At 43.1% G+C, this 27,866-nt stretch overlaps 1 protein-coding gene and 1 long non-coding RNA gene across 2 annotated transcripts in view; one reads left to right on the top strand and one right to left on the bottom strand.

Moving 5' to 3' along the window:
• The window catches only part of LOC143776810 (uncharacterized), a 45,775-nt gene extending 44,597 nt beyond the window's left edge, over positions 1 to 1,178 (top strand). Inside the window, exon 3 of the long non-coding RNA XR_013215913.1 lies at positions 414 to 1,178. This is a non-coding gene — a long non-coding RNA (uncharacterized LOC143776810). The remainder of the gene's footprint in view (positions 1 to 413) is intronic.
• A 1,460-nt stretch (positions 1,179 to 2,638) lies between these two features.
• On the bottom strand, positions 2,639 to 26,937 carry TMEM179 (transmembrane protein 179). The gene is made up of 4 exons (XM_077266557.1): positions 26,261 to 26,937; positions 11,079 to 11,216; positions 9,646 to 9,724; positions 2,639 to 8,697 (listed from the first exon to the last, which is right to left on the bottom strand). Exons 1-4 carry the CDS (start codon positions 26,647 to 26,649, stop codon positions 8,518 to 8,520), a joined length of 786 nt encoding a protein of 261 aa, XP_077122672.1. The 5' UTR covers positions 26,650 to 26,937; the 3' UTR covers positions 2,639 to 8,517.
• Between the last annotated feature and the right edge of the window lie 929 nt (positions 26,938 to 27,866).

Here is a 27,866-nt window from a genome sequence, read left to right as displayed (position 1 = left end):
ATCTGTAACACAACAATCCAGAACATATACAGTCAAGAAGGGTTTTTGGTCTCCACCAAAGGCACCAGATCCCAGAAATATCTGCATCCCCTATAGCTATGGCTCAGGATGTAAAAGGCTGATGGTGTAGTTCCCGATGCCTGAAAAAGCTCAGTGGTCCCTCTGCCACATAAAATGAAATTATTGGAGGAATTTGTTGGAGAACCCAACTAAAAGGAGTTTTAGGATTTTGTTTGATTGACTTCAAACTGCGGTAGACTGATATCGCAAACAGTGGAGAGTTCCAAAACTCCAGGTTTCCAAGCAAAATACTGCCAAGAAGTCGCTCACCAGTAGGTTTCCATTTTTAATGGATCAAATTTAATGTATGATTTTATGGTCAAATGATAATCGATTCCTTCTTGTTTCTGCAGCCAACGAACATTGTTCCGGCAGCTTTCAGAGACCCCTCATCATCGGTGTTTGCATCTTGACAATCATGGGACTGATTCTCTATTGTCATCATTCACAGCTGGGTTCCAACACATTCAATTCGAGTTTTATAGTCTTCATTCTTCGCCTGAAGCACAATGCAGCAATCTTCTGGAATTTCTTAAAAAAGCAACAATAAAATAATGGCCAAACAATCTCCGAAGACTACACAAAGTTCTCCTTACACAGCTGGAGGAGCATTGCTAGAATACGTCAACTGCAAAAATATTCTTTCCAAATTTTCAGCGGTCTTCTTTTTCGTACGATCACATTTGAAGTGTTAGAACAAAATGTTTCTTGCCTTCAACAAGGACCCAGTAAGATTCCACGGTTTTATTGGCCGATCCATTATTGAAGGGGCTGAATACTAATTCGTTTGGACCGAAGTCCAAAGTTAATATGAACTGTGAAGTTTTGGTGAAGACTTTTGAGAATCCTGTGGATGAAGATTAAAATGTGACCCAAGAGTGACCAAACTGAAGCTGTACCGTCTTTCGGCTTCATTTTTTAGAGATCTAGCTCATTGGGAAGTACAAGAGTTGTAGGAAAGAAAGGAAGACCTAGTAACTCATTGATATTCTGTTATGGACTTCACCTTTTTCACTAAAGTCCCAAATACAAGACAGGACGTTCTCTTGAGATCGCTATTGTTACGGTGGTCAAGAAAGGAAACCGAGAGACATTCAGTGATAGTACGGTGTTTTATTATATTAGAATATTCATCACCTAGCCATAGGGTAGATCCATAAATAACTACTACTATGGCCCCAAGTCACACCTTTTATTAGAACAGGAGCAGAGAGCGAAAAGGCTTTAGAATTGCAAACAGGCAGAACAAGAGCAAGGCTCTAAGTAGAGGGCAGGCCAATTATTAGGCAAGAGTACGGTAATTCATATTTGGAAGTGAACAAAAGTAAACTCCTGCACCTATTATGCTGGCAGCTTACTAATGAAGGACTGCCCACTCAAAAAGAGGGATAGTTCTTGGCTATATTACACAGGAAAGTGCTCACAAACTGGTCACTTGCCATAAATATATAATTATTCTGTTTTTTCAATAAGTGGGCTTGATCTTCAACTCTTGTCTGTAGGCATCTTCTTGGGGACCATGCCCAGTTGGTTAATAAGGGTAGGCTTATATACAAGGAAAATAAGGCCATATCTCAGGAGGCGAGAGTAACAGGAACAATGATAAAAGCATGCCAGATTCAGCTTTTACGCTAGGGACAAAAAAATTACATACCATATTTATGGCAAGAGGCAGGTCCTCTTTGAAAAAGGTATTATCTGGTGAAAAAAAAATGATCACCTGCCCGCAGGATAAGTGATTTGATATTGGTGAGGGGGTCCAAATAGCAGGAGCTGCACTGATAGGCAGAATGGGGCAATTTTATCCCTGTTGGGGGTAGCGGCAGTGCATGAGCTTGACCACCGCTACATTCATTCCGTCTTGGGCTTTTTTTTCAGTAGCCCCATAATGAATGAATTAATTAATTAATATACCGGCAGTCGAGCATGCTCACTGCTTCATTATAACCAAAATTAAACTTCTCGTTCTCTTGATCGGTGCGGGTCCCCACAGATCTGTAAGTTGTGACCTATGCTGTGAATAGATCAGGGTCGGGCTGGGACTAAAATTCAGCCCTGACATTTGAGGGTACAAAAACCCACTAAAGGGACCAGCCCTCCTGGAATTTTCCAGAAATGCTGATGGCCAGTCCAGCCCTGTGATAGATGATAACCTCTTTTCACCAGACAATCCCTTTAAGCATATCTCCCATGGAGTAGAGGAGTATGAAGTAGAATCATAGCTAATCAACCACTGATTATACAATTCCTTCAGCAGGTGAGAAAATGATGAACGTTGCATAATAGATATTGAGTGGAGATTTAACATTTTTCTCTAGGGTCGGTGATCACATAATCAGAAGGAATTTTATGGTCTGTGGTTACTTAAGTGAACGTCTGCATTACCGTAATAGTGGCCTCACACTGACTTCACTTGTGACAGATTTTTTTTACCTGCAGATTTGCAAATGAAGATCTGCATCGGACGACAGTAACAGGCAAGTGGGGGAGATATTGCACATGAAAAAGGATAAAATCTACAGACAATTTATAAGTGGAGAAATCTACATGTGAGATACTAAAATTATAACTCCAAAAAGGTTGTCAATGTATCATAGTTTATTTCAAGTATAAATGGCAATATTCTCTTACTTTACATACAGGTTTGATACAAGCATAATCGGCTCTGAAAGTGCAAATAAATAATATTATCATATGGCTATTTGCAGTACATGTAATGCAGCACATTATAAGCTGAACGGTGGGTTTAGCAGCTTTACAATCATCAGAACTAGTTTGTACACTGCATGCTAAAGAATAAAGTCACAATCTGGCAGATCATATACATATACAAGTACCTGTAGGCAAAGTATGCGTCAAACACTACAGCATTGGTACTTTTTAAAGAGACACACACTCGCCTTAGACAACTTTAAAGGAAATCTGTCTATAATTTTTTTTTACCGATGGAGTTAGTGATACGATTTGTCTCGCAATAAAAATTATACCTTTTTTGTACAGATCCGATGCCCCAATTGGGAGGAATCTAGTAAAGGCATATGCACATCAGGCTGGAAGTGCACAGAAGGCGTGTCACTGCACTGGGAAGAAGCAGCTCCCAGTGCACTCCTAGTCTGATTTACGTACAACTTATACACTGGCTTTTTCATGATTGGCACAGCAGGTCTCTAAAGTTTTTTTCGTCGGGGTGGAGGAGAGTTACTCTTCCATATGTAATAGGTGCAGACAGTCCTGCAACTTTAGCTACGGGTACTTTATGACATTTTGCTCTAAGGGTGGTAAAAAGGTTATAACTCATGGACTAAATATATTGGATATCACGTACAAACGTAATTCTGTACATCTGGGCTACAAAACATAGAAACGGGGGAAATAGTTTGTGAAAGTTGCAGGAAACTATTTCCTGACTGAAGACATAGCAGCCTCTGTGACAGTCACACTTGCAGATATGCTCAGATCACAAAAAATATTTAGTAGCGCAAGCACAGCAAGAACTATATACACATTTCTTGGTTGTGTGAGGCAGCGACCGCTGTTATTTGCGAGGGTCGCTATGTGTCCCCCATGATGTGTACAGAAGCATATTGAGGCCATGGAAGTGCATTGCAGTCACAGGCATAGCTGTAATTGCAATGCAGAATAAAAGTTAGTGTTGGTCTTGGACAAGCTATTCGTCCAGGGCAGATTTAAAGAAACCTGCTGGGCTTTTATTTTTGAAACGGACTACAGGATGGCATTGGGGCAGTCTATTTCCTTCCAAGCCGGGTTATCCAGGTGGCCTGTGGCCACAGGTTGTTTGACACACCCAAACACGCTTCTTCAGGGGTTTTTACAATGAGAGTGGAGCTTGCAGCAAGCAGAGCAGTCGGCTCTGAAAAAGCTCAGTCTGTGTAAAAGTAACACAGAGCCCAGCATAGCAAACTCCTGGCACCCCGCAGCGTGATACAGTGATGCAGTCTCCCTCTGCAACCGGACGCACTTATGGACTGTCTCGTTTTCCGGATGCGCTCTGGAGGATACCGTGTGATGTACACTGTGTGCGTTTTTGACATTAAACACGTTTTGCTGTGAACTTTCCCTGTAGTCACTGCCTGTCACACTGCACCAACCACGCTAGTACTAACCCTAACTGTGATTATACTGCATAGGCGCTATACACCCCATCATGCAAGGTAGAAGAAAGGAGACAAAAAAAACTACCCATCACTTATTTATTTAAGGCAGTCTGCACTGTCCGCCGTATTTGTGGTCACGGCCTCATCCATGATCAACATCCTTCTCTGCTGCTGTCGTCATCATCTGTGAACTTAGTGGGGTTTATTCATCATCAAAAATTGCAAAAAGTGCTTGTAAAAACAAGGAAGTTTGAAGTTTACTTTTTATTAAATATCTTCTCAGTTCTCAAGAATGAAGGGACTGTAGAGGGGGCCTGTAATCGAGGCGGTAAGCTATCAGCAGTTGCCAGTCTCCTACGCAAATAGAGCGTGCTTGCAAGCACTACTTGGAATTTGAGCATATCGTCCGTCCCCCCCTGTGCTTCTCCCATGCTACAGAAGCAAAGCATGCTCAACAGTATCAATCATTCAGGAGTGCACCGCCACTCCAACAAGCAGAAGGCTGGGGAGCGGTGCGCTCCTGAAAAGCATGAGAACAACCTTTTTAATGGTTAGATGATCTTTTATTTTTGACTAGTTCATAACATTCCTCATATAAACAGTCACATGAACCGAAAAGTTATTTTCTCCTACAAAATCAGCATACTCCTCCCACTATCATATGTGTGTGGCTACAGGGTTTTTTCCCTTTTTTTTTTAATTTAATTTACTTCTAAAAAAAAAGAACCCCTGTAATCCCTATTGCAGTCCTCCAAATAAATACCTTAGGATGCTTTAGCTTTGATATGATGTACGGCATTTCTTACACATTACATATCCCTACGCATTACCATCAATGTGTTCTATACATAGCAAATCATGCATAAGAACAAAAAAGTACATATAAATAAGAGATAAATAATAAAGCAATAGATTTCTGTTCATAGCAACTAAAGGCTCACAGGTTCAATCACATATATACCAGTATGTGTAATAAATACTTTAACTTATTCACATACAATAAAGTAGAATCAATGAGAAGATGCTTATTTACATGAGAAGTTACATCCACTAAGACATGTGTACTCAGCCCTGATCATAATAACACCAGTGCGTATGGCTGTATATAACCTGCAGGCACAACAGAATACGGCCTACAATGTACCGATGAGTCTGCAACAAAATCAGAGATTCTGAATTTACAGCAGCCCGATACAGTTGAGTATTAGTAATTGGAATAATTTCCTAATAGTATAGACCTTGCTTATGGCTGTATATTACCTGTGAATCACATTAAGATAGAACACAGCCTATAACGTACTGATGAGACTGAAACAAAATCAAGTCTGAATTTGAAGTAGCCCTATACAGTAGGGTATTAGTAAATTATTTCAGTTACTAATAGGATAGACCTTGTTTATGGCTGTATATTGTTTGTGAATGAGACTAACATAGAACACAGCCTATAACATAATAATGACCCTGGAATAAAATTACAGGAAACCTGAATTTCCAGCAGCCCTATACAGTAGGGTATTAGTAACTAGAATAATTTACTAATCGGAAAGTTCTGGTTTATGGCTGTGTTTTACGTCTGAATAACATTAACATAGAATACAGCCTATAAAGTACTGATGATTCTGGAAGAAAATCGCAGGGAACCTGAATTTCTAGCAGCACTATATACTAGGTTATTAGGAGATTATTATGATTTATATGAAATCACTTATTTCTTCCAGAATCAACATTACATTATAGACTGTTTATGGCTGTATATAACCTGGAGGCACTACAGAATACAGCCTATAACATACTGACAATTCTGGAAGGAAATCAATGCCTTTCCACATGAATAACAAGAATATTCTCATAATATCCTTGAATATAGAGCTGGAGCTGCTAGAAATTCAGGTTCCCTGGGTTTTTCTTCCAGAATTATCAGTACGTTATATGCTGTATTTTTTGTGAATATAATTTACACATTATATACAGCCATCAACATAGCCTAGCGTAATAGCAACTGTAATACTGTAATACCCTACTTTATAAGGGCTGCTTGAAATTTAGATTCTCTTTATAATTTGTAAATTATTCCAGTAACTAATAGAATAGATATTGTTGATCGTTTCATATAACCTGTGAATAGTATTTATACAAAATACAGCCTATAACGTACTGATTATTCTGGAAGAAAAACCCAGGGAACCTGAATTTCTAGAGGCACTATATACTGGTTCATTATGAGAATATTCTTGTTATTAAACGGAAAGGAAACCTATGTTTTTCCAAGTAAATACCAAGAACATTCTCATAATAACCTAGTATATAGGGCTGCTAAAAACTAAGGTTCCCTGTGATTTCCTTGCAGACTCCTTGGTACATTACAAAGAATACAGCCTATAAACATATTGATAATTTTGGAAGGAAATCAAAGTGTCTGAATTTCCAGAAGCCATATATTAGGGGTAATACATTACTGTAATTCAGTTACTATTAGGATAGACCTTGCTTATGTCTATAGTTAACCTGTCAATGGCATTTACACAAAATACAGCCTATAATGTATTTCCATTCACATATTATACACAGCCATAAACAAGGTCTATCGAAATAGTAACTGGCATACAGTAATTTAATACCCTACTGTATAGGGCTGCAGGAAATTCAGACTCTTTGACATATTACAAAGAATACAGCCTATAAACATACTGATGATTTTTGAAGGAGCGCAAAGAGTCAGCATGGAAATCACAGAGAACCTGGGTTATTATGAGAATATTCTTAGTATTTAATAGGCAAGACATTGATTTTCTTCCAGAATTGTCAGTATGTTATAGGCTGTATTCTGCGTAAATGAGTCTGCAAGAAAATCACAGGGAATCTAAATTTTTAGCAGTCCTATAAACAAGGCTATTATGAGAATATTCCTGTTTTAAATAAAATAAACATTGTTCGTGGCAGTATACTGTATAACCTACAGAACACAGCCTGAAAGGATATCACAGGGAAGCTGAATTTCCAGCAGCTGTATACAGTAGGTTATTGGGAAATTATTTCTTTATTATTACGAAAGGCGTTAATTAAGGCTGTATATAACCAATAAATGGCAGTTATACAGAATACAGCCTATGACTTATTAATGATTCTGCTCGGATGTCACAAGGAATTTCCAGCATCCGAATATACTATGATGGTATGAGTTTATTCTTGACATTACTAGCAAAGACATTATTCATGGTTGTATATAAGCACAACAAAATACAGCCTATAACGTAATAATGATTGAACATGAAAATTTTGGGGAACCTGAATTTCCATCAGCCCTATACAGTAGTATTTTATTAAATTATTCCAGTGACTATTAAAAAGGACGTTTATTATGGCTATATATAATCCGTGAATGGCCGGCACTACAGAATACAGCCTATAATGTATAGATACGTCTGTGGGGAAATCACAAGGAATCTGAATTCCCGGCAGCCCCGCAGATTTTTATGACATTCCTCCTGTTAGGAATAGGAAACAAATTTTGCATATAACACAGTTTAGGCAATTCCTAAATTACATTCTAAAGTGTTGTATTAAGGAATCACAATATTCATTGTTACATATTTACATTTCGTCATTAAAGGGATAGGTATACTTTTGCAACTTTTTCAGGATTAAAATTCTCCTGACATTTTAGGTCTACAGCTCCAATGAAAGCCTATGCGTTTCCCACGGCTACAGACTACAAAGTAACCAAGTGTAGTCTGATCTGGCAATCATGATTTCATCCATCTATTCCATAACAAATGTATTTTAGTTGGAAATAAGGGACAGATTTAAGGCCAGTATGAGCAGAATCAGGGCTTGTTTGTAATCTGTAACCATAGTAGCACATAAGTCTGCATACGACTTGTATACCCAAGACTTGATAAAAAAAGATTGTAAGATTGCTATAAGGTTAATCTCTTTTTGGCATAATTCAAGGTTCTGGACACCAATGTGCATTTGTAGAAATAACCCAATGTACAATTTTAGGATATGTGAACCTTTGCTTAACCCTTACCTAACACGCCTCCTCCAATGAGGTCATTTAGGCTTTCCCATACAAATGAATTTCGATCAGAAGACAGGAATGATCTCAGTTAGTTTAGCAGGTACCATAAATTTTTGCAATTGATATTTTACATCATGTTCCTTTTTTGGGGGGATGGGAGGGAATAGTAAATATTTTTAATAACACATTAATTTGTACTCCAGTACAATCTTTTAACACTGATTGGCCATATGGTACTGTGGTCATTATTAAAGTAGTGAACACATCAGCTGAAATAAATATCTGGCCATGGTTGGGAGAGGAGGGGGTCACATACATATTTTATATCATGCCGCTTTTCTCCTCCTGTACAGAACTTCTTGAGGATGACTTCCCGATCAGAAGCTCCTTCTCTTGAATCAGACTGTCCAGCAAATCTTCCTGTCGATAGTTATGGTAGACCTTCAGGAAGGCAAGGACTGTAACACCGAGCCAGGACAGCCATGCGGCCCAAAGCCCAAACTAGGAAACGGAGACAAGACAGATGCAGGATATTTTATTATGACACAAATGTAATTAAAGCAACACGTGAGTAACTGTTTACTGTGGCGGCATCAAGCTGAAAAGGATATATGAGGGAGGAGCACTGGGTAACTCTTCTCAACCAATCATCATCTTTGGGTGTGTCCATCAGCTGGTACTCCTCCATTATGTCCTTTTTAGATTAAGGCCGACAGGTGTTATAGAATTACGGGAAGGATTATTTACAGACTAGAGATGAGTAAGTAATTCGAATAAAGGAAGAGTCAGATGCATGTATACGTCAGAAGAGGATCCCAACGCTCGGACTGGCTGGTGGTTCTCCCGACCAGAGCGTGACAGCATGTATTTTTATGAAGCTGTTACTATCGAGTCGGGAAAGCTGACCCCCAGTCGGTATTGCGATCCTCGTCCGAGTTATACGGCTGTCTGACTCACGATTGCCATGAGGTGACAAAGATTTTTTTTTATTCCTTTCTTGGCTTTAATTACAATCCAGCAGAATTGCCATGCTGGCAAACATTTTTGGACGATTTGTGGGAGAAAATGAATTCCTTAACGATCAATAAAAAAAAAAATCAATAAATATAAAAGGTTTACAGCCTTTTCTGTTAACACTTCCCCCTTGTTGAGTCGTTTAATTTCCAATACTCATCCCTCTCTCGTTCTCCCTGCCAACTGTAAACTCTAAAAGTTCTGGTTAAATTTCCCGCATTCACAAAGTTGGAAAATTAGGGCTTAAGACAACTTATTAGACACTGTGTGTAATGTAAAGTCTGGTCCACCAGTGCAGAAGACTATTTGTACATGTTCTGAACTCTGGCCAAAAAAAATACGGATCGTGAACGGAGGCCCCTCGAAACTCAAAATTCACTAATAGGGTTTTTGAACTGGACAACTCCTGTAAGATAACAAATAGTTAACCCTTACCTGTGCAATGGCAAATTGGTCATAGAAGGCTGAATTTTCCAAGTTGAGCTCGAGGTCTCTATCCTGGAGTTCTTCACAACTTCACAGAAAGAAAATATATTCAGGATCAGTTACAGAAAATAAAACCCCAAAGCAAGAGTAAAAATAGCACCCCCTCTTGGTATATACTACCATGTCAACCTCGTAACAGGACAGTCAGAACCTAATTTTGCTGGTAAAAAAAGACTTGTGGTCCTTATGAACCTGCCAAAGTCTTCCTCCATATTTCAAAATGGCAACATAAATGCCCCCCCCCCCATTTCATTGGAGCCTCTTCTAGGCTCACAAATAGGCTTAACTAAAGGGCGTAATATACAAGTCCTGCACAAGAACATTTTTTTTGCTTTTTTGCTTTTTTTTTTTTTTTTTTTTTGGGGGGGGGGGGTTAATTTACTAAACTCAAAATATCAAACCAGATTCTCTCTAGGTTCTTGACCTGTAACAGACTTCACTCCTGCTTGCAGTTTGCAAGACTACAGATCCTTGAAAGAATTCTCCTGTAGCGCTCTCTTCGGCATCGGGAGTGAACGGTGCCGGAGACACTCTAACCACACACCTGCCGATTGTGCGTGGGTCTCGACAGGTTTGTGTGGTCATAATGCCATCGGCACTGTTCACTTTCGATATGGAAGAGGGCGCCATCGGAGAACCCATTTTAAGCCATATCACAGTTAGGGTTGTGCCAAGAGCCACAAACACGGATGGCTAGACCTCTGGATCCAATCTCATCATAGAAGCCGTGGGAAAAGAATGACACTCCATTCTTTTACAAGTGTTGGAAAGAGAAGATGGATGAACAGATCCAGATTCCATATTTTCCTCCTCCTTTGACTTGACACTAAACTGCACCAAAAGGGGGCCTATTTCCATTTCTATATGGGACTTTTTACCATTAACACATTAACGGTAACTCATTCAGGCTTATGGGGTTTTTTTCTGTACCGTTTTTTTGATCAGCATGCTGGATCCATTTTCCATCCATTTTTGGTCCGTGTGTCTATTTTTACCTTCAATCTGACAAACATTTTTCTCACATGTAAAGAAAAAAAATATTAAAAGCTTCTCCTGCCCATTAAACTGTAAAAAATGGAAACCATCTATATGCTATCCACGTGCGATCTACATTTTTCATGGACAGATAGCCTTAAATTGATCCACGGATCAATGGACATCTTAATGAGCCCTTCGGCACATTCTCCAAGAAGCTGCACCACTTGTCTTCGTATTGTGCCTCATTTTACGGAATAGGTCTAAGATGCAATACTGGACACGGGCCACTCACAAGAGAGGCGCTGTAGCTATTAAAAAATGTAAAAAAATATATATATAGCCCCTTCCCTCTAATCTCATGCGACTTTAAAGGTTCGCGGGAGACATAAATCTTTTCCACCAACCTGTAAGGTCGGCTTCCTTTCTCGGTAATGGCATCACACCACATGTTAAATCCGACGCTGACAATAGTGCTGGCAATAAATGTAACGAAAACCACAAAGGAGCTGATCAGCAGATTCAGGAAGGCGTAAAAGAAGGAGCTGCAATAAAAAGAAACACAATATAACTCAAGAGAAGACAAGAAACAGCAGAAGCAGCAAACAGAGTGCGGCACGCGGACAATGGGAATAAGTGGTCTCCCCAGATGGCGGCGGTAATTAATAACCCCAAGGAGATGGCCCAAGTCTCCAGATTACTCTTTTCTTGTCTCATTAGCCCCGTCACCTAAATCCCTTTATTTTTCTACTTAATGAGATTTTAAATCATATACCCTAAAGTGGCGCCTCATTATAAATCACGATGTTCACAGACAGGTAAGTAGCAGCTGTTGCCCCCGATGCATCTACATGCAGCCACACACAGCCAACAACCGGCAACTCAATCTGCAAACATTTTCCATGGAGCGAGCAGTATATCTCATCCCAAAAGTGAAATGCATGTCAGTAGAGTGTGCCGAGATGGCAGCTGGTCACTATGTATCAGTGCTGTGCCCCCCTACTGCTCATTATCAGTGGGGGCCTGAGTGGTCAAAATAAAAGTGGCTTTTCCCCCAAATCTAATGTTATCTCCTGTCAACAGGACACTGGATGATTTGTTGATCGCTGGGGATCCAACTTTATGATGCCTCAGATTCCTGAGAAGGGAGATCAGCAACATCCCCACCCAAAGCTGCTGCTTGGTAGAATGTGTTTTATATCACCCCAGAGTTGGATTCACATCTACACCAATTAATACTACAGTAAACTCCCCTCCAAGATGCTGCTTTATGGTAAATATTTTATTTCATTCTGGGGATGGATTCACATCTACACTACTCAGCGTTGCTGTATAATATCCTTCATGATGCTGTTTCTAGTGAATTTTTATCTCAAAGAGCTAGATTCACGGCAACACTGCTCAGTATTGCTGTATAATGTCCTTCAGGTTGCTGCTTCTATTAAGTATTTATCTCACTACAAAGCTGGATTCACAGCTACACTGCTTAATACTTCTGTTTAATGTTCTCCATGGTGCTGCTTCTGAACATGTGCTACATAGAGACAAGAGACAAAATGTACACACTTCACAAGCAAAAAAGTAATAAATATCCCATATAGATGTATAGTATTATATACTACGGTGCTTGCTATGGAAAGAATGGCAGACTATTCGGAAAATTCGAAAGACAAGGAAGAAGGAAACACCGAACTAGAGGGTCAAGAAGATATAAAAAACAATGGAAAAAAATAAAGTACAACATTTTTTTTATTGATAAGAACAAAGGAAAAAAGAAATTGGCAAAGTGGTACTGGTCACACACAGTGTGTATCCGCCCATAAAACACACAAACAAGGGTATAAATAATGGACAACTGAACACAATGATTTCTAAGCAAATCATAAACAAAAGCGATGAAAATATCACAAATGTGCACTATATGGCAGGTATCCAAATAGCTATACACTATATGGAAGGTATTCAAGTGACTGTGCACTATATGATAAATGGACGTGCACCAATAAGAGCTATAACATCCAATGGTGACCTTAGTATGAGTATACATCAAAATAACAGTGCAAAGTGCACTATATGGCAGGTATATTAATAACTTTACAGGTGCACGGTCAAGCAAGTTACATAGATGTTATAAGTGGCTAATGCCTAGAATCAAGAAATATATATATGTGCATATGTCAGTTTATCCAATAAAAAAGCATGTGCGTAAAAGATCAGAAACAGGCAACCATTGTGGTCATAATAACATCTGAGAAAAGGTGGTATAGCAGGGTATATATGGCATAGGAGGACAGGAATGTTCCAAATAATAGAGACCTAAGAGGACGGTATGCAGCGCTGCAATGTATCTCAGGTATGTGAACCATAAACTGTCCCAAACACTGCCTGAAGCAGCCTAGATGTCAAGTGAAAATGGCTATACCATCATGCTGTTAGGGCCGCTATATGCCAAATTCGGATAGGTACCAGAAAACAATGTGAATGCCGACCTAGGACATGGTTGCCTGTGCGGTTGGGTGGATATGGGCAAACACGCGCCCTGACGCGCGTTTAGGATCAAAGTCCTTCGTCAGGGGGAGAGTGGCGTTCATGTTCTAAGGAAAGGTTTAAAAAGGAAGATGTGGCCAATGAGGGCAGACTGCTCGTTGGATGACGCATGCGCCGCCAGGAGGAATACGGAGCCATGAGCACCAGTGTCACATAAGACGAGATGACCGAGCACAGTTAGTGACCCGTCACCGCGGCAACGTAGAGACGCCGGCACCCAGAACACAGGCGGCGCATGCGTACCGAACAGGTCAGCCGTCATGCATGTGTATAACTGAATCGAAACCATGTATTGAACAGGGAAATACGAGTTGCAAAAGAAATCAGAGAATGAATCAAAAGAAATGTGCATAAGTGAGTTAAATGAAGAAAGGGGGAAGAATGGATGTGGAGTATGATTGTGAAGTGGGAAGTGATGATAATGTGTGTGAATAAATGAAAATGAAGAAAAGGAAAAAATAAGGAAAAAATAATGAATAAAAGATGAAAAAGAAAAATAGATATAAAAATAAAAAGGTGAAACAGTAATAAATAATCATAATAATGATGAAAAAGGAAAAACATGTAAATAGACAAAAAGAAAAAAAAGTGAACATGGAAATAATAACATGATTAACATGTAAGATTACATTACATGTACAGTAATAAATATAAAGTGACAAGTGCATTCAGAATATGGACATACAAAATTAACCATATCAAAAGAGAACCCATACTTACTGGGGAGTAAACAAAAAGAGATTTTTTATATATAGAATATGTATAAATCAATATATATATATACCATAAAGGTATACAAGAAAATAGATCACATGTAAAGTGACCAGTGCATAAAATATGTTCACATGTCAAAGTGTGTACATGTTTAGTTATATCACAATAGACATATAATTAGTGAACCAAATAATGATAAAATAGACAAAGAATATATACCGTATTTTCCGCTTTGTAAGACGCACTTTATTTCCCCCAAATTTGGGGGGGGAAATGGGGGTGCGTCTTACAAAGCGGATATACCGCTTACCGTTACAGGCTGGGATGAGGGGGTGTCCGCCACCGCTGCCGCCCGCTGCTGCCCCGGGTGATACTGGAGGCTCCGGTGCTGCGGGGGGCTCTGGCGACATTTTGTGAAAGACCAGAGCCCCCCGGCAGTTCGTCTATGCTTTCCAGTATGACTGACTCCGGGAAAATGGCCGCCGGAATCTCGGGAGATGAGATTTCAGGGCTGAGATCTCATCTCTCGAGATCTTGGTCCCAAGATCTCCATCTGCGCATGCGCCGCCTCTCGGTGGCCATTTTCCTGAAGTCCACCGCACAGGAAAGCATGAACGAACTGCCGGGGGCTCTGGCCTTTCACAAAATGTCGGCAGAGCCCCCGCAGCATCGGAGACAGCCCTGCAGCACCGGAGCCCCCTTGCAGACCCCCTCATCCCAGCCTGCAGCACAGGAGCCCCCTGCAGCACAGGAGCCCCCCTGCAGCACAGAAGCCCCCCTGCAGACCCCCTCATCCCAGCCTGCAGCACAGAAGCCCCCCCTACAGACCCCCTCATCCCAGCCTGCAACACAGGAGCCCCGCTGCAGCACAGGAGCCCCCCTGCAGCACATGAGCCCCCCTGCAGACCCCCTCATCCCAGCCTGCAGCAATGCTCCACTCCTGCCTCCAGCAACGACCCTGATCTACCGCAGCCACAACCCCTGGTAAGCAATAAGATGCATGGATTAGAAGAAGCCCCACCAATTTATTAAAAAAAGTTTTTTCCTATTTTTCTCCTCAAAATTTGGGGTGCGTCTTCTAATCCAGAGCGTCTTACAAAGCGAAAAATACTGTATACACATGCATACACGCATGTCTCCACACACGAACAACTACATATATGCATGAGCACATATACCCATGCATAACCACGTGAATACATGCACATACATAATATAAAAAATATATGAAAATATATAAAAATACTGATAAACAATTGCAACGGATAAGCCCCCAATCAATCAAAGTATTGCCGTCATGTAACCAGGATGGATTTGTAATCATCAGGACCAGGTGAAGAATGAAGAGACCACATCAATGGCATGAACTAAAAACAAAAATAGTAAAACTATCATAGTAATATACAAAATTAGATGGACACAATGGTCTGCAGAAAAGGAACGAAGCTAAGGTGATCATTTATACCAAGGGGATGTCCTGTCTTTAATATCCAAATCCACCTTGCCTCAAGTCTTGCCAGGGGGTTAGTGATGGGACCACCTCTAATATTGGATTGGATCATGTCTATACCCCTAACTTGTAATACAGAAGCATCACAATTGTGGTAGGCCCTAAAATGACGTGGTAGCATTTGAGGAGGGAGCAGTCCTCAACCTCTTTGGCAGCCAGGATGCCTAATACATGCTCCCGCACCCGAACTTTGAGAGGGCGAGTAGTCATACCAACGTAAATTAGTGAACAAGGGCAGGTAGCATAGTATATAACCACCCTTGTATTACATGTAATGGTATGTTTGATGTTGTAAAGTGTCTGTCCATCTGAGCTGGAAAAAGTTTGAGCCCGAATGATGTTAGGACAGGCCACACAATTACCACATGGTCTGCAGCCATGGATCGGTTTAGAATTTGAAAGTAGATAATTCATTAACATAATGGCTCCTAACTAAAACATCACCCAAGTTTCTAGACCTGCTAAATGTAATCAGCGGTCTGGGTCCCAAACATTTGGAGAGGATTAGATCAGAAAGCAGGATTGGCCATGATTTCTCCAAAAAATGTCGCATCAACCCAGTATTTCCATGATGTTGCGTAATTAACCTAATCTCATTGTTGGACTTCTTTTTTGTGGAAGAATATAAGCTACACTTCTAGGAGTATGCCTTGCTCTATTAAAAGGCCCTTTTAATACAATGGCAGGAATCTCTCATGTCTGTGCTCAGTGCATGGGAGACATACAGACATCATAGAAGCTCGTCTCCATCCTCTAGCTTTCAGACTAAAAAAAAAAAGTTTACAAAAAAGAAAATAAATCTGAGCCCCCCTTCTACTTTTATTTTCTACAAAAATGAACATTCACTGTGTTCGTAAAGAAAATTCAAATCTATGAAAATATAAAATTTACCCTTATGGAAAAAAAATACCAGAATTGCATTTCCCAGGTCGCGGTGCCTCACCCCAAAAAGGCAATAAAGAGAAATCAAAATGTCATTTGTCCCCACATACGGGATATCAACCAGAAATGTAAGCGTTACATTGCATTCGTCTAAATAAATACACATTTTTAAAAAAAATCAAATCTGCTAAATCTGTAGACTAAAACCCTGGGGCAGGCGGTGGTGGCGACATGTGGATTAGTCCCGGCTCAGATCCACAGCTGCTCTACCAGCAAATCTCTGTTTTCCGAAGTTTAACAGCTTAGATGCCACTATAGGTCTAGACTGTGGCATTTAAGAGGTTTGAAAGGGTGGGAGGAGGTGCCCATTCTGATGCCCCCCAGCATCCATGTATAATGATTTTGGGGTGCAGCAGCAGGTGGCATGGTCATGGCGGCCAGAGGGGGGCACTGATTACCGGGCTTCGTAGGAGAGCGATAATTTTAAAATACAGGTAAATATTAGCGTTTTGTACAGGTGATCAAGTGATCACATGTTCTAATCCCAGAGGAGGACATATAAAATGTGGAAAAATCTAAATTAAAAAGATTTAAATAAAAAAAAAAAAAATCTCCCTCTCTTTTACTGACAAAAATAAAAATATGCATTCAAAAAATAAACAAAAAAAAACTCGGTAACTGAACAATTAAAAGATGATAATATTTATCCCACAGTGCGAACACTAAAAATCAGCCAAAGGATCAGATTTTAATCTAATCCACAAGAACCTAACCAAAACTACAGGCATCATATACAAGGCTACATGTGTTTGCGGAAAATCGTACGTGGGAAAAACGATCAGGGAATTCAGAAGGTGGGAGAACACCTGGGGGACATACGTAATGGAAGAGACACACCCCTGGCAAAACATGTGAGTAGCTACCATGGGGGAAATTGTGGGGCCATTACATTTATGGACATTGACAAAGTGGAACCACCAGTGAGAGGTGGAGATTTTGATAAGAGGGTGTTACAAAGAGAATGCCGATACATATTTTGGCTTGATACACAACAACCCTTGGGGTTAAATGAACAATTAAAGTACCGTTGTTTTTTATAAACAAGAAGGATAAACAATATAGTGAGAGGATGTGTTCTAAATCTTCCTCTCTTTCCATTTTGATATGTGGCCCCTCTAACCCTGCTCCTGTTAACCCCCTCTTCCTTTATCCTATCACATTGAGTACCTATATTAAGCAGGCTGGTGCTGAAGTGTTGGCTGGAGATATGGGAAATTGGGCCTAAGAAAACAGATTTGGGGTTACCCGTATATACCCCGTTTCCAAACTGGGTGTGTATTTGCAGGAAAATCCAGTATAAGGGCTTCACGGTCTCAGTAAAACATAGTGATGGTGAAAACCTAAAGGCACCTACACTACAGAGCAATGAAGATAGTCTGCCAGGTATATCAACTGAGGGGGGTCCCACAAGTATCATACAGTGCCTTGCGAAAGTATTCGGCTCCCTGGAACTTTTCAACCTTTTCCCACATATCATGCTTCAAACATAAAGATACCAAATGTAAATTTTTGGTGAAGAATCAACAAAAAGTGGAACACAATTGTGAAGTTGAACGAAATTTATTGGTTATTTAAAATTTTTGTGGAAATTCAAAAACTGAAAAGTGGGGCGTGCGATATTATTCGGCCCCTTACTTTCAGTGCAGTAAACTCACTCCGGAAGTTCATTGTGGATCTCGTAATGATCCAATGTTGTCCTAAATGCCTAATGATGATAAATATAATCCACCTGTGTGTAATCAAGTCTCCGTATAAATGCACCTGCTCTGTGATAGCCTCAGGATTCTGTTTGAAGCACAGAGAGCATCATGAAGACCAAGGAACACAACAGGCAGGTCCGTGATACTGTTGTGGAGAAGTTTAAAGCCGGATTTGGATACAAAATGATTTCCAAAACTTAAAACATCCCAAGGAGCACTTTGCAAGTGATCATATTGAAATGGAAGGAGTATCGTACCACTGCAAATCTACCAAGACCTGGCCGTCCCTCTAAACTTTCATCTCAAACAAGGAGAAGACTGATCAGAGATGCAGCCAAGAGGCCCATGAACACTCTGGATGAACTGCAGAGATCTACAGCTGAGGTGGGACAGTCTGTCCATAGGACAACAATCAGTCGTACACTGCACAAATCTGGCCTTTATGGCAGAGTGGCAAGAAGAAAGCCATTTCTCAAAGATATCCATAAAAAGTGTTGTTTAAAGTTTGCAACAAGCCACCTGGGAGACACACCAAACATGTGGAAGAAGGTGTTCTGCTCAGATGAATCCAAAATCAAACTTTTTGGCAACAATGCCACATGATATGTTTGGCATAAAGGCAACACAGCTCATCACCCTGAACACACCATCCCCACTGTCAAACATGGTGGGGGCAGTATCATGGTTTGGGCCTGCTTTTCTTCAGCAGGGATAGGAAAGATGGTTAAAATTGATGGGAAGATGGATGGAGCCAAATACAGGACAATTCTTAAAGAAAACCTGTTGGAGTCTGCAAAAGACCCGAGACTGGGACGGAGATTTGTCTTCCAACAAGACAATGATCCCAAACATAAAGCAAAATCTACAATGGAATGGTTCACAAATAAACGTATCCAGGTGTTAGAATGGCCAAGTCAAAGTCCAGACTTCAATCCAATCGAGAATCTGTGGAAAGAGCTGAAAACTGCTGTTCACAAACGATCTCCATCAAACCTCACTGAGCTTGAGCTGTTTGCCAAGGAAGAATGGGCAAGAATTTCAGTCTCTCGATGTACAAAACTGATAGAGACATACCCCAAGCGATTTGCAGCTGTAATCACAGCAAAAGGTGGCACAACAAAGTATTAAGTTAAAGGGGCCGAATAATATTGCACGCCCCACTTTTCAGTTTTTTAATTTCCACAAAAATTTGAAATAACCAATAAATTTCGGTCAACTTCACAATTGTGTTCCACTTGTTGATTTTTCACCAAAAATTTACATTTGGTATCTTTATGTTTGAAGCATGATATGTGAGAAAAGGTTGAAAAGTTCCAGGGAGCCGAATACTTTCGCAAGGCACTGTACTGTATCATCTAGCTCAAAATCCTAGATACAGGTATCTTATAATCTTAATTTACATCCCTGACCTGGAATATACCTTTCGCGGGGAGATTGGTGATAAGACCATTAATATGCGCGGCGATTGTTAACATCAGTGGTAGTTTAGCCGGAATCCAATTGTAGGACCTGCGATCAGGTGACCGGGAGTGATGTCACCAGATAAGCAAGTGTAGTATAGCCCGAATTTGATTGAAGGACCTTTGGTTAATTGCTCCAGCCGAAGCAAAGTCACACGATACGCATGCGTTCCACAGAGAACGCGGTGTGGTTCAAGGAGCAGAGATGATACAGAAGAAGTAACATACCTCTTACTGGTAAGAGACTGGAGGTTTGAAAAAGCCATAAGCATTCCATGGGCACAAGCCATGGAGCACTAACCGGAAATGGGAACATAGAAGTCTATACTGAGGGGCACAGGTGGAGTACTAAACAGAGAATGTGCACTATAATTAAATGCACCAAACATCCCTGGATAGGATATGATGTCACACACCGCACCAACAGAGAACCTCCCACTGACCCTATATAAGGGTAGTATGCATTGTGGAGTGATGAAACCATTGATCCTTAGACAGGAGCACTGCAAGTACCCACATTTCTTTTTACTCTCCCCTGATGAACCCTCTGAACAGGGGAAGAAACGTGTTGGGAGGCTACACGGTTGATATGTGCAACCAATAAATAGGTCTACACTTGGGTACTGCCCTTGTTAGGGCGGGAGTAAAGCAGGGGCACGACAAGGAGAAATATAGGGATTATCCTATTATTATATCCCCCCTTCCTCCCGCCATCCATTCTCCTCAGTGTTGGACAGACCTAGGAGGGAATGAATAAGAACGTGTATTGGTGAGATCCAACCATTTTTTAAATTGAGCACTATTAATCTGAAGCACTTGCACTTTGTGAAAATGTATGTGTGTGTCGGAGGTATACATTGGATGCTATTTTTAACATACCTATTAAAGGTTAAGGTTTATTTGTATACTAGCTGTACTACCCGGCTTCGCCCGGGTTAATGACTGCTGTTAGCAAAATAGAATGTGTTAACAAAAATTTATTCTGCACGCAAAACAAATAGATAGAAATGTAATTATTAAAAGGCAAAAACTAAGCTAATAGAAGCATTTCACAACATATATTAGCTTTGTTATACTGAGAATGTCTTTGTTGCCTATATTAACCAATCAGAGCTCAGATTAATTAACTGTAGCAAAATAGAAGCTGAGCTGTGATTGGTTGCTATTGGCAGCCTGATAAATCCCCAGCCAACAGGAAGCCCACCCCCTGGCAGTATATATTAGCTCACACATACACATAATAGACAGGTCAAGTGACTGACAGCTGCCGTATTTCCTATATGGTACATTTGTTGCTCTTGTAGTTTGTCAGCTTATTAAATCAGATTTTTATTTTTGAAGGATAATACCAGACTTGTGTGTGTTTTAGGGCGAGTTTCATGTGTCAAGTTGTGTGTGTTGAGTTGCGTGTGGCGACATGCATGTAGCGACTTTTGTGAGATGAGTTTTGTGTGGTGACATGCGTGTAGCAACATTTTGTGTGTCGAGTTGCATGTGACAGGTTAGTGTAGCAAGTTGTGTGCAGCAAGATTTGTGCATGGCGAGTTTTGCGCGTGGCAAGTTTTATGTGTGGTGCGTTTTGAGTATGTGCAAGTTTTGTGTGAGGCAACTTTAGCATGTGTTGCAACTTTTGTACATGTGGCAATTTTTCTGTGTGTGCAAGTTTTGCATGAGGTGAGTTTTCCATGAGGTGAGTTTTGCACGTGTGGCGAGTTTTGCGTGAGCCTAGTTTTGCATATGGCGAGTTTTGCATGTAGCGAGTTTTGCGCGTGGCGAGTTTTGAGTGGTGACTTTTGTGTTTCGACTTTTATGTGGCGAGGTTGGTGTGTGTGTGGTGAAATGTGTGCTGAGGGTCGTATATGTGTTCAAGCACGTGGTAGTGTGTGGCGAATTTTGTGTTTGTGTTCATATCCCCGTGTGTGGTGAGTATCCCATGTCAGGGCCCCACCTTAGCAACTGTACGGTATATACTCTTTGGCGCCATCGCTCTCATTCTTTAAGTCCCCATTGTTCACATCTGGCAGCTGTCAATTTTCCTCCAACACTTTTCCCTTCACTTTTTCCCCATTATGTAGATAGGGGCAAAATTGTTTGGTGAATTGGAACGTGCGGGGTTAAAATTTCACCTCACAACATAGCCTATGACGCTCTCGGGGTCCAGACGTGTGACTGTACAAAATTTTGTGGCTGTAGCTGCGACGGTGCAGATGCCAATCCCGGACATACACACATACATACATACACACATTCAGCTTTATATATTAGATATACCTGTATGTAATCTCCTGTATATAGTATATACCTGTGTGTCATCTCACCTATATATAGTATATATCTGTGTCATCTCCTCCTGTATATAGTATATACCTGTATGTCATCTCTTCCTATACATAGCATATACCTGTATGTCATCTCCTCCTGTATATACTATATACCTGTAGGTAATCTGCTCCTGTATATAGTATATACCTGTGTGTCATCTCCTCCTGTATATAGTATATACCTGTATGTCATCTCCTCCTGTATGTAGTATGTACCTGTATGTCATCTCCTCCTCTATATAGTATATACCTGTGTGTCATCTCCTCCTGTATATAGTATATACCTGTGTGTCATCTCCCCTGTAAATAGTATATACCTGTGTGTCATCTCCTCCTGTATATAGTATATATCTGTATGTCATCTCCTCCTGTATTAGCCCTCGTTCACACGTTATTTGGTCAGTATTTTTACCACAGTATTTGTAAGCTAAATTGGCAGCCTGATAAATCCCCAGCCAACAGTAAGCCCACCCCCTGGCAGTATATATTAGCTCACACATACACATAATAGACTGGTCATGTGACTGACACCTGCCGGATTCCTATATGGTACATTTGTTGCTCTTGTAGTTTGTCTGCTTATTAATCAGATTTTTATTTTTGAAGGATAATACCAGACTTGTGTTTTAGGGCGAGTTTCGTGTGTCAAGTTGTGTGTGTTGAGTTGCGTGTGGCGACATGCATGTAGAGACTTTTGTGAGATGAGTTTTGTGTGGCGACATGCGTGTAGCAACTTTTTGTGTGTCGAGTTGCATGTGACAGGTTAGTGTAGCAAGTTGTGTGCAGCAAGTTTTGCGCATGGCGAGGTTTGCGTGTGGCGAGTTTTATGTGTGGTGCCTTTTGAGTATGTGCAAGTTTTGTGTGAGGCAACTTTTGCATGTGTTGCAACTTTTGTGCATGTGGCAATTTTTCTGCGTGTGCAAGTTTTGCGTGTGGCGAGTTTTCCATGAGGTGAGTTTTGCACGTGTGGCGAGTTTTGCATGTGGAGAGTTTTGCGCGTGGCGAGTTTTGAGCGGCGACTTTTGTGTTTCGACTTTTATGTGGCGAGGTTGGTGTATGTGTGGTGAAATGTGTGCTGAGGGTGATATGTGTTCGAGCACGTGGTAGTGTGTGGAGCATTTTGTGTGTGTGTTCATATCCCCGTGGTGGTGTGGTGATTATCCCATGCCGGGGCCCCACCTTAGCAACTGTACAGTATATACTCTTTGGCGCCATCGCTCTCATTCTTTAAGTCCCCCTTGTTCACATCTGGCAGCTGTTAATTTGCCTCCAACACTTTTCCTTTCATTTTTTCCCCATTATGTAGATAGGGGCAAAATTGTTTGGTGAATTGGAACGCGCAGGGTTAAAATTTCGCCTCACAACATAGCCTATGACGCTCTCGGGGTCCAGACATGTAACTGTGCAAAATTTTGTGGCTGTAGCTGCGACGGTTCAGATGCCAATCCCGGACATACACACACACATACATACATACATACACACATACACACATTCAGCTTTGTATATTAGATTCCTAGCCATGCTATGATCCCACAGTGTGAACACACAAAAAAATAATAAATAAAACACAATACATAAAAATGGCAAAATACTGAGGGGCCTCTGGGACTGTGTTACCCTAGGGCCCTAATACATCTGGAGCCAGCCCTGCTGCAGAGACAGTTGAGTGCAGTGCAAGCAGTGAGGTCAGGCAGTGAGGTGCAGATAGTGAGGCAGTAAGGTGTACGCAGACAGTGAGACAGTAAAGTGTATGCAGACAGTGAGGCAGTAAGGTGAAGGCAGGCAGTGGGGTGCAGACAGTGAGGCAGTAAGGTGTAGGCAGGCAGCGGGGTGCAGACAGTGAGACAGTAAGGTGTAGGCGGGCAGCGAGGTGCTGACAGTGAGGCAGTAAGGTGTAGGCATGCAGTGAGGTGCAGACAGTGAGGCAGTAAGGTGTAGGCAGACAGTGAGGCAGGAAGGTGTAAGCAGGCAGTGGGGTGCAGACAGTGAGGCAGTAAGGTGTAGGTGGACAGCGAGGTGCTGACAGTGAGGCAGTAAGGTGCAGGCATGCAGTGAGGTGCAGACAGTGAGGCAGTAAGGTGTAGGCAGACAGTGAGGCAGGAAGGTGTAAGCAGGCAGTGGGGTGCAGACAGTGAGGCAGTAAGGTGTAGGTGGACAGCGAGGTGCTGACAGTGAGGCAGTAAGGTGCAGGCATGCAGTGAGGTGCAGACAGTGAGGCAGTAAGGTGTAGGCAGGAAGGTGTAAGCAGGCAGTGGGGTGCAGACAGTGAGGCAGTAAGGTGTAGGCAGGCAGTGGGGTGCAGTGAGGCAGTAAGGTGTAGGCGGGCAGTAAGGTGCAGGCAGTGTGGTGAAGACAGTGAGGCAGTAAGGTGTAGACAGGCAGTGTGGTGCAGACAGTGAGGCAGTAAGGTGCAGGCAGGCAGTGAGCTGCTGACAGTGAGGCTGTAAGGTGCAAGCAGTGAGGCAGTAAGGTGTAGGCTGGCAGTGGGGTGCAGACAGTGAGGCAGTAAGGTGTAGGCAGGCAGTGGAGTGCAGACAGTGAGGCAGTAAGGTGTAGGCAGGCAGTAAGGTGCAGGCAGTGTGGTGAAGACAGTGAGGCAGTAAGGTGTAGACAGGCAGTGTGGTGCAGACAGTGAGGCAGTAAGGTGCAGGCAGGCAGTGAGCTGCTGACAGTGAGGCTGTAAGGTGCATGCAGTGAGGCAGTAAGGTGTAGGCTGGCAGCGGGGTGCAGACAGTGAGGCAGTAAGGTGTAGGCAGGCAGTGGAGTGCAGACAGTGAGGCAGTAAGGTGTAGGCAGGCAGTAAGGTGCAGGCAGTGTGGTGCAGACAGTGAGGCAGTAAGGTGCAGGCAGGCAGTGGGCTGCTGACAGTGAGGCTATAAGGTGCATGCTGGCAGCGGGGTGCAGACAGTGAGGCAGTAAGGTGTAGACAGGCAGTGAGGTGCTGACAGTGAGGCAGTAAGGTGCAGGCAGGCAGTGTGGTGCAGAGAGTGAGGCAGTAAGGTGTAGGAATGTAGTGGGGGGTAAGCAGTGAGGCAGTAAGGTGCAGGCAGGCAGTGTGGTGCGGACAGTGAGGCAGTAAGGTGCAGGCAGCGGAGTGCAGACAGTGAGGCAGTAAGGTGTAGGCCGGCAGTGAGGCAGTTGGGTGTAGGCAGGCAGTGAGGTGCAGACAGTGAGGCAGTAAGGTGTAGGCAGGCAGTGGAGTGCAGACAGTGAGGCAGTAAGGTGTAGGCAGGCAGCGGGGGGCAGACAGTGAGGCAGTAAGGTGCAAGCAGGCAGTGGAGTGCAGACAGTGAGGCAGTAAGGTGCAGGCAGGCAGCGTAGTGCAGACAATGAGGCAGTACAGTATGGTGTAGGCAGGCAGTGAGGTGCTGACAGTGAGGCAGTAAGGTGCAGGCAGGCAGTGGGGTGCAGACAATGAGGCAGTATGGTGTAGGCAGGCAGTGAGGGGCTGACAGTGAGGCAGTAAGGTGCAGGCAGGCAGTGAGGCAGGGGGGCAGGCAGTGAGGCAGTACGGTGTAGGCAGGCAGTGAGGTGCTGACAGTAAGGCAGTAAGGTGCAGGCAGGTAGTGGAGTGCAGACAGTGAGGCAGTAAGGTGTAGGCAGGCAGTGAGGGGCTGACAGTGAGGCAGTAAGGTGCAGGCAGGCAGTGTGGTGCAGACAGTGAGGCAGTAAGGTGCAGGCAGGCAGTGTGGTGCAGACAGTGAGGCAGTAAGGTGCAGGCAGGCAGTGGAGTGCAGACAGTGAGGCAGTAAGGTGTAGGCAGGCAGCGGGGGGCAGACAGTGAGGCAGTAAGGTGCAAGCAGGCAGTGGAGTGCAGACAGTGAGGCAGTAAGGTGCAGGCAGGCAGCGTAGTGCAGACAATGAGGCAGTACAGTATGGTGTAGGCAGGCAGTGAGGTGCTGACAGTGAAGCAGTAAGGTGCAGGCAGGCAGTGGGGTGCAGACAATGAGGCAGTATGGTGTAGGCAGGCAGTAAGGTGCAGGCAGGCAGTGAGGCAGGGGGGCAGGCATTGAGGCAGTACGGTGTAGGCAGGCAGTGAGGTGCTGACAGTAAGGCAGTAAGGTGCAGGCAGGTAGTGGAGTGCAGACAGTGAGGCAGTAAGGTGTAGGCAGGCAGTGAGGGGCTGACAGTGAGGCAGTAAGGTGCAGGCAGGCAGTGTGGTGCAGACAGTGAGGCAGTAAGGTGCAGGCAGGCAGTGAGGTGCTGACAGTGAGGCAGTAAGGTGCGGGCAGGCAGTGAGGTGCTGACAGTGAGGCAGTAAGGTGCAGGCAGGCAGCCGGGTGCAAGCAGTATGATGCAAGCAGGCAATGAAATGCGGGTGAAGGCGGTAAGGTAAAGGCAGGCGGTAGGGCCGCACCACAAGTACCAGCATGGCTCTCCTCTCGTACTCACTCCTCGTGGCCCTTGCACAGGAAGAAGAGGCTCCTCCACGCCTGCACCGCCGCGGCCAGCAGCGCCAGTACCCCGGAGAAGACGCTGAACCTGCAGGCGGACTCCGGCCCCCACTCATCCACCGTGAAGTGCTCCCGCTCCAGGGTCACGTTCCCGCTCAGCCACAAGCCCTCCGTGAACAGCAGACATTTCCCGTGGAAGTCCGCGCTGTTCTCAGACAGGGGCACCACTGCGATGAAGCTGAAGAGGAAGGCCAGGAAATACAGGACGCACTGGGCGAAGAGGAAATTATTCAGCGCCATTTTCCAGCGAGGGTGGTCGAGCTCTTTATAGAGGATGCGCAAAAGGCGCAGGTGCCAGGAGAGAGGATGAGGGGGAGGCTGCGTCATGCATTCTCCATCACTGGTCCTCCATGTCAGCTCCGTCCCTGGTCTTCATCATCGTGAGACGCATCTCTAGGCCTCATCATCATCAGCTCCATCCCTGGTCCTCCTCATCTTCATCAGCTCCATCACTGGCCCTCATCATCAGCTCCATCCCTAGCCCTCATCATCAGCTCCATCCCTGGTCCTCCTCATCTTCATCAGTTCCATTCCTGGTCCTCATCATCTCCATCTCTGGTCCTCATCATCATCTTCCTCCCTGGTCCTCATCATAGCTCCATTAAAGTTTCTCCTCCGCTCTATTCCTGATCTTCCTCATTCCTCAATTGCTATATCTCTGGGGTCCTCAACATCATCAGCTTTATCCCTGGTCCTCTTCATCCATCATCAGCTCTATCTCTGGTTCTACTCATCATCAATGCCATCCCTGGTCCCAGGGGTTTCAATCGCACCCGGGCCATGGAGCCTGGGGGACCCTAAAAATCACTTTGGCCTATAGAAAAAGACTATTGCTATTAAAGATTTAAAATATTTGGGGGCCAGTTGGAGCTTTCGCATGAAATTCGAAAATGAATTTCAAGTTACGCCACTGCCTGGTCCACATCATCATTTCCATCCCTGGTTCTCCTCATCCGTTATCATCAGCTCCATCCCCGATCGTCCTCTTCATCACCATTCCTGGTTCTTCTCATCATCTCTATTTCTGCTCCTTGTTACACCTCATTATCGGCTCCATCTCAATGCTCCTATGTCCTCCTTATCCCTTATAATCCATGCTCTTCTTCATTTCCAGACCTGCTCATCCCTTGTCCTTTTCATCATAACCATCACACTTTTTCGTTATTCTCATTATCTCCATTCCTGGTTCCCTGCTGATCATCATATTACTTGTCCTCCTCATTCATTTCCTTATCTACCTCATCACCCCTGATCTTCTGCATTATCTCTATTCTGGACGTCATATTCATCTTCATACCTACCTCTAGTAAATCTTCATTCTCAATCCTCCCAATCACTGGTTGTCTTCACCTCTTATCTCCCCACAACTACTCATCGCCATCCCTGCTTCGCCTCCGTATCATCGACATTCTTGGCCCGCCTCTCCGTCATCTCAATCCTGGGCCTCCCCGTCATCTCCATCCTTGGCCCCCTCCCCGTCATTTTCATCCTTGGCCCCCTCCCCGTCATCTCCATCCTTGGCCCCCTCCCCGTCATCTGCACCC

The sequence above is a fragment of the Ranitomeya variabilis genome, chromosome 1, assembly GCF_051348905.1.
Source record: "Ranitomeya variabilis isolate aRanVar5 chromosome 1, aRanVar5.hap1, whole genome shotgun sequence".
NCBI classification, from domain to species: domain Eukaryota; kingdom Metazoa; phylum Chordata; class Amphibia; order Anura; family Dendrobatidae; genus Ranitomeya; species Ranitomeya variabilis.
This window is presented reverse-complemented; position numbering and strand designations above follow the sequence as displayed.

What these genes read in the sequence shown, in the direction of transcription:
- TMEM179 (XM_077266557.1), bottom strand. Translation starts at nt 26,649, where the DNA reads ATGACGCAGCCTCCCCCTCATCCTCTCTCCTGGCACCTGCGCCTTTTG. An exon ending in CTGTGCAAGGGCCACGAGGA is followed by an intron (nt 11,217 to 26,260) that starts GTGAGTACGAGA and finishes TTTTTATTGCAG; the next exon opens with CTCCTTCTTTTACGCCTTCC. An exon ending in ACCAATTTGCCATTGCACAG is followed by an intron (nt 8,698 to 9,645) that starts GTAAGGGTTAAC and finishes TCCGTTTCCTAG; the next exon opens with TTTGGGCTTTGGGCCGCATG.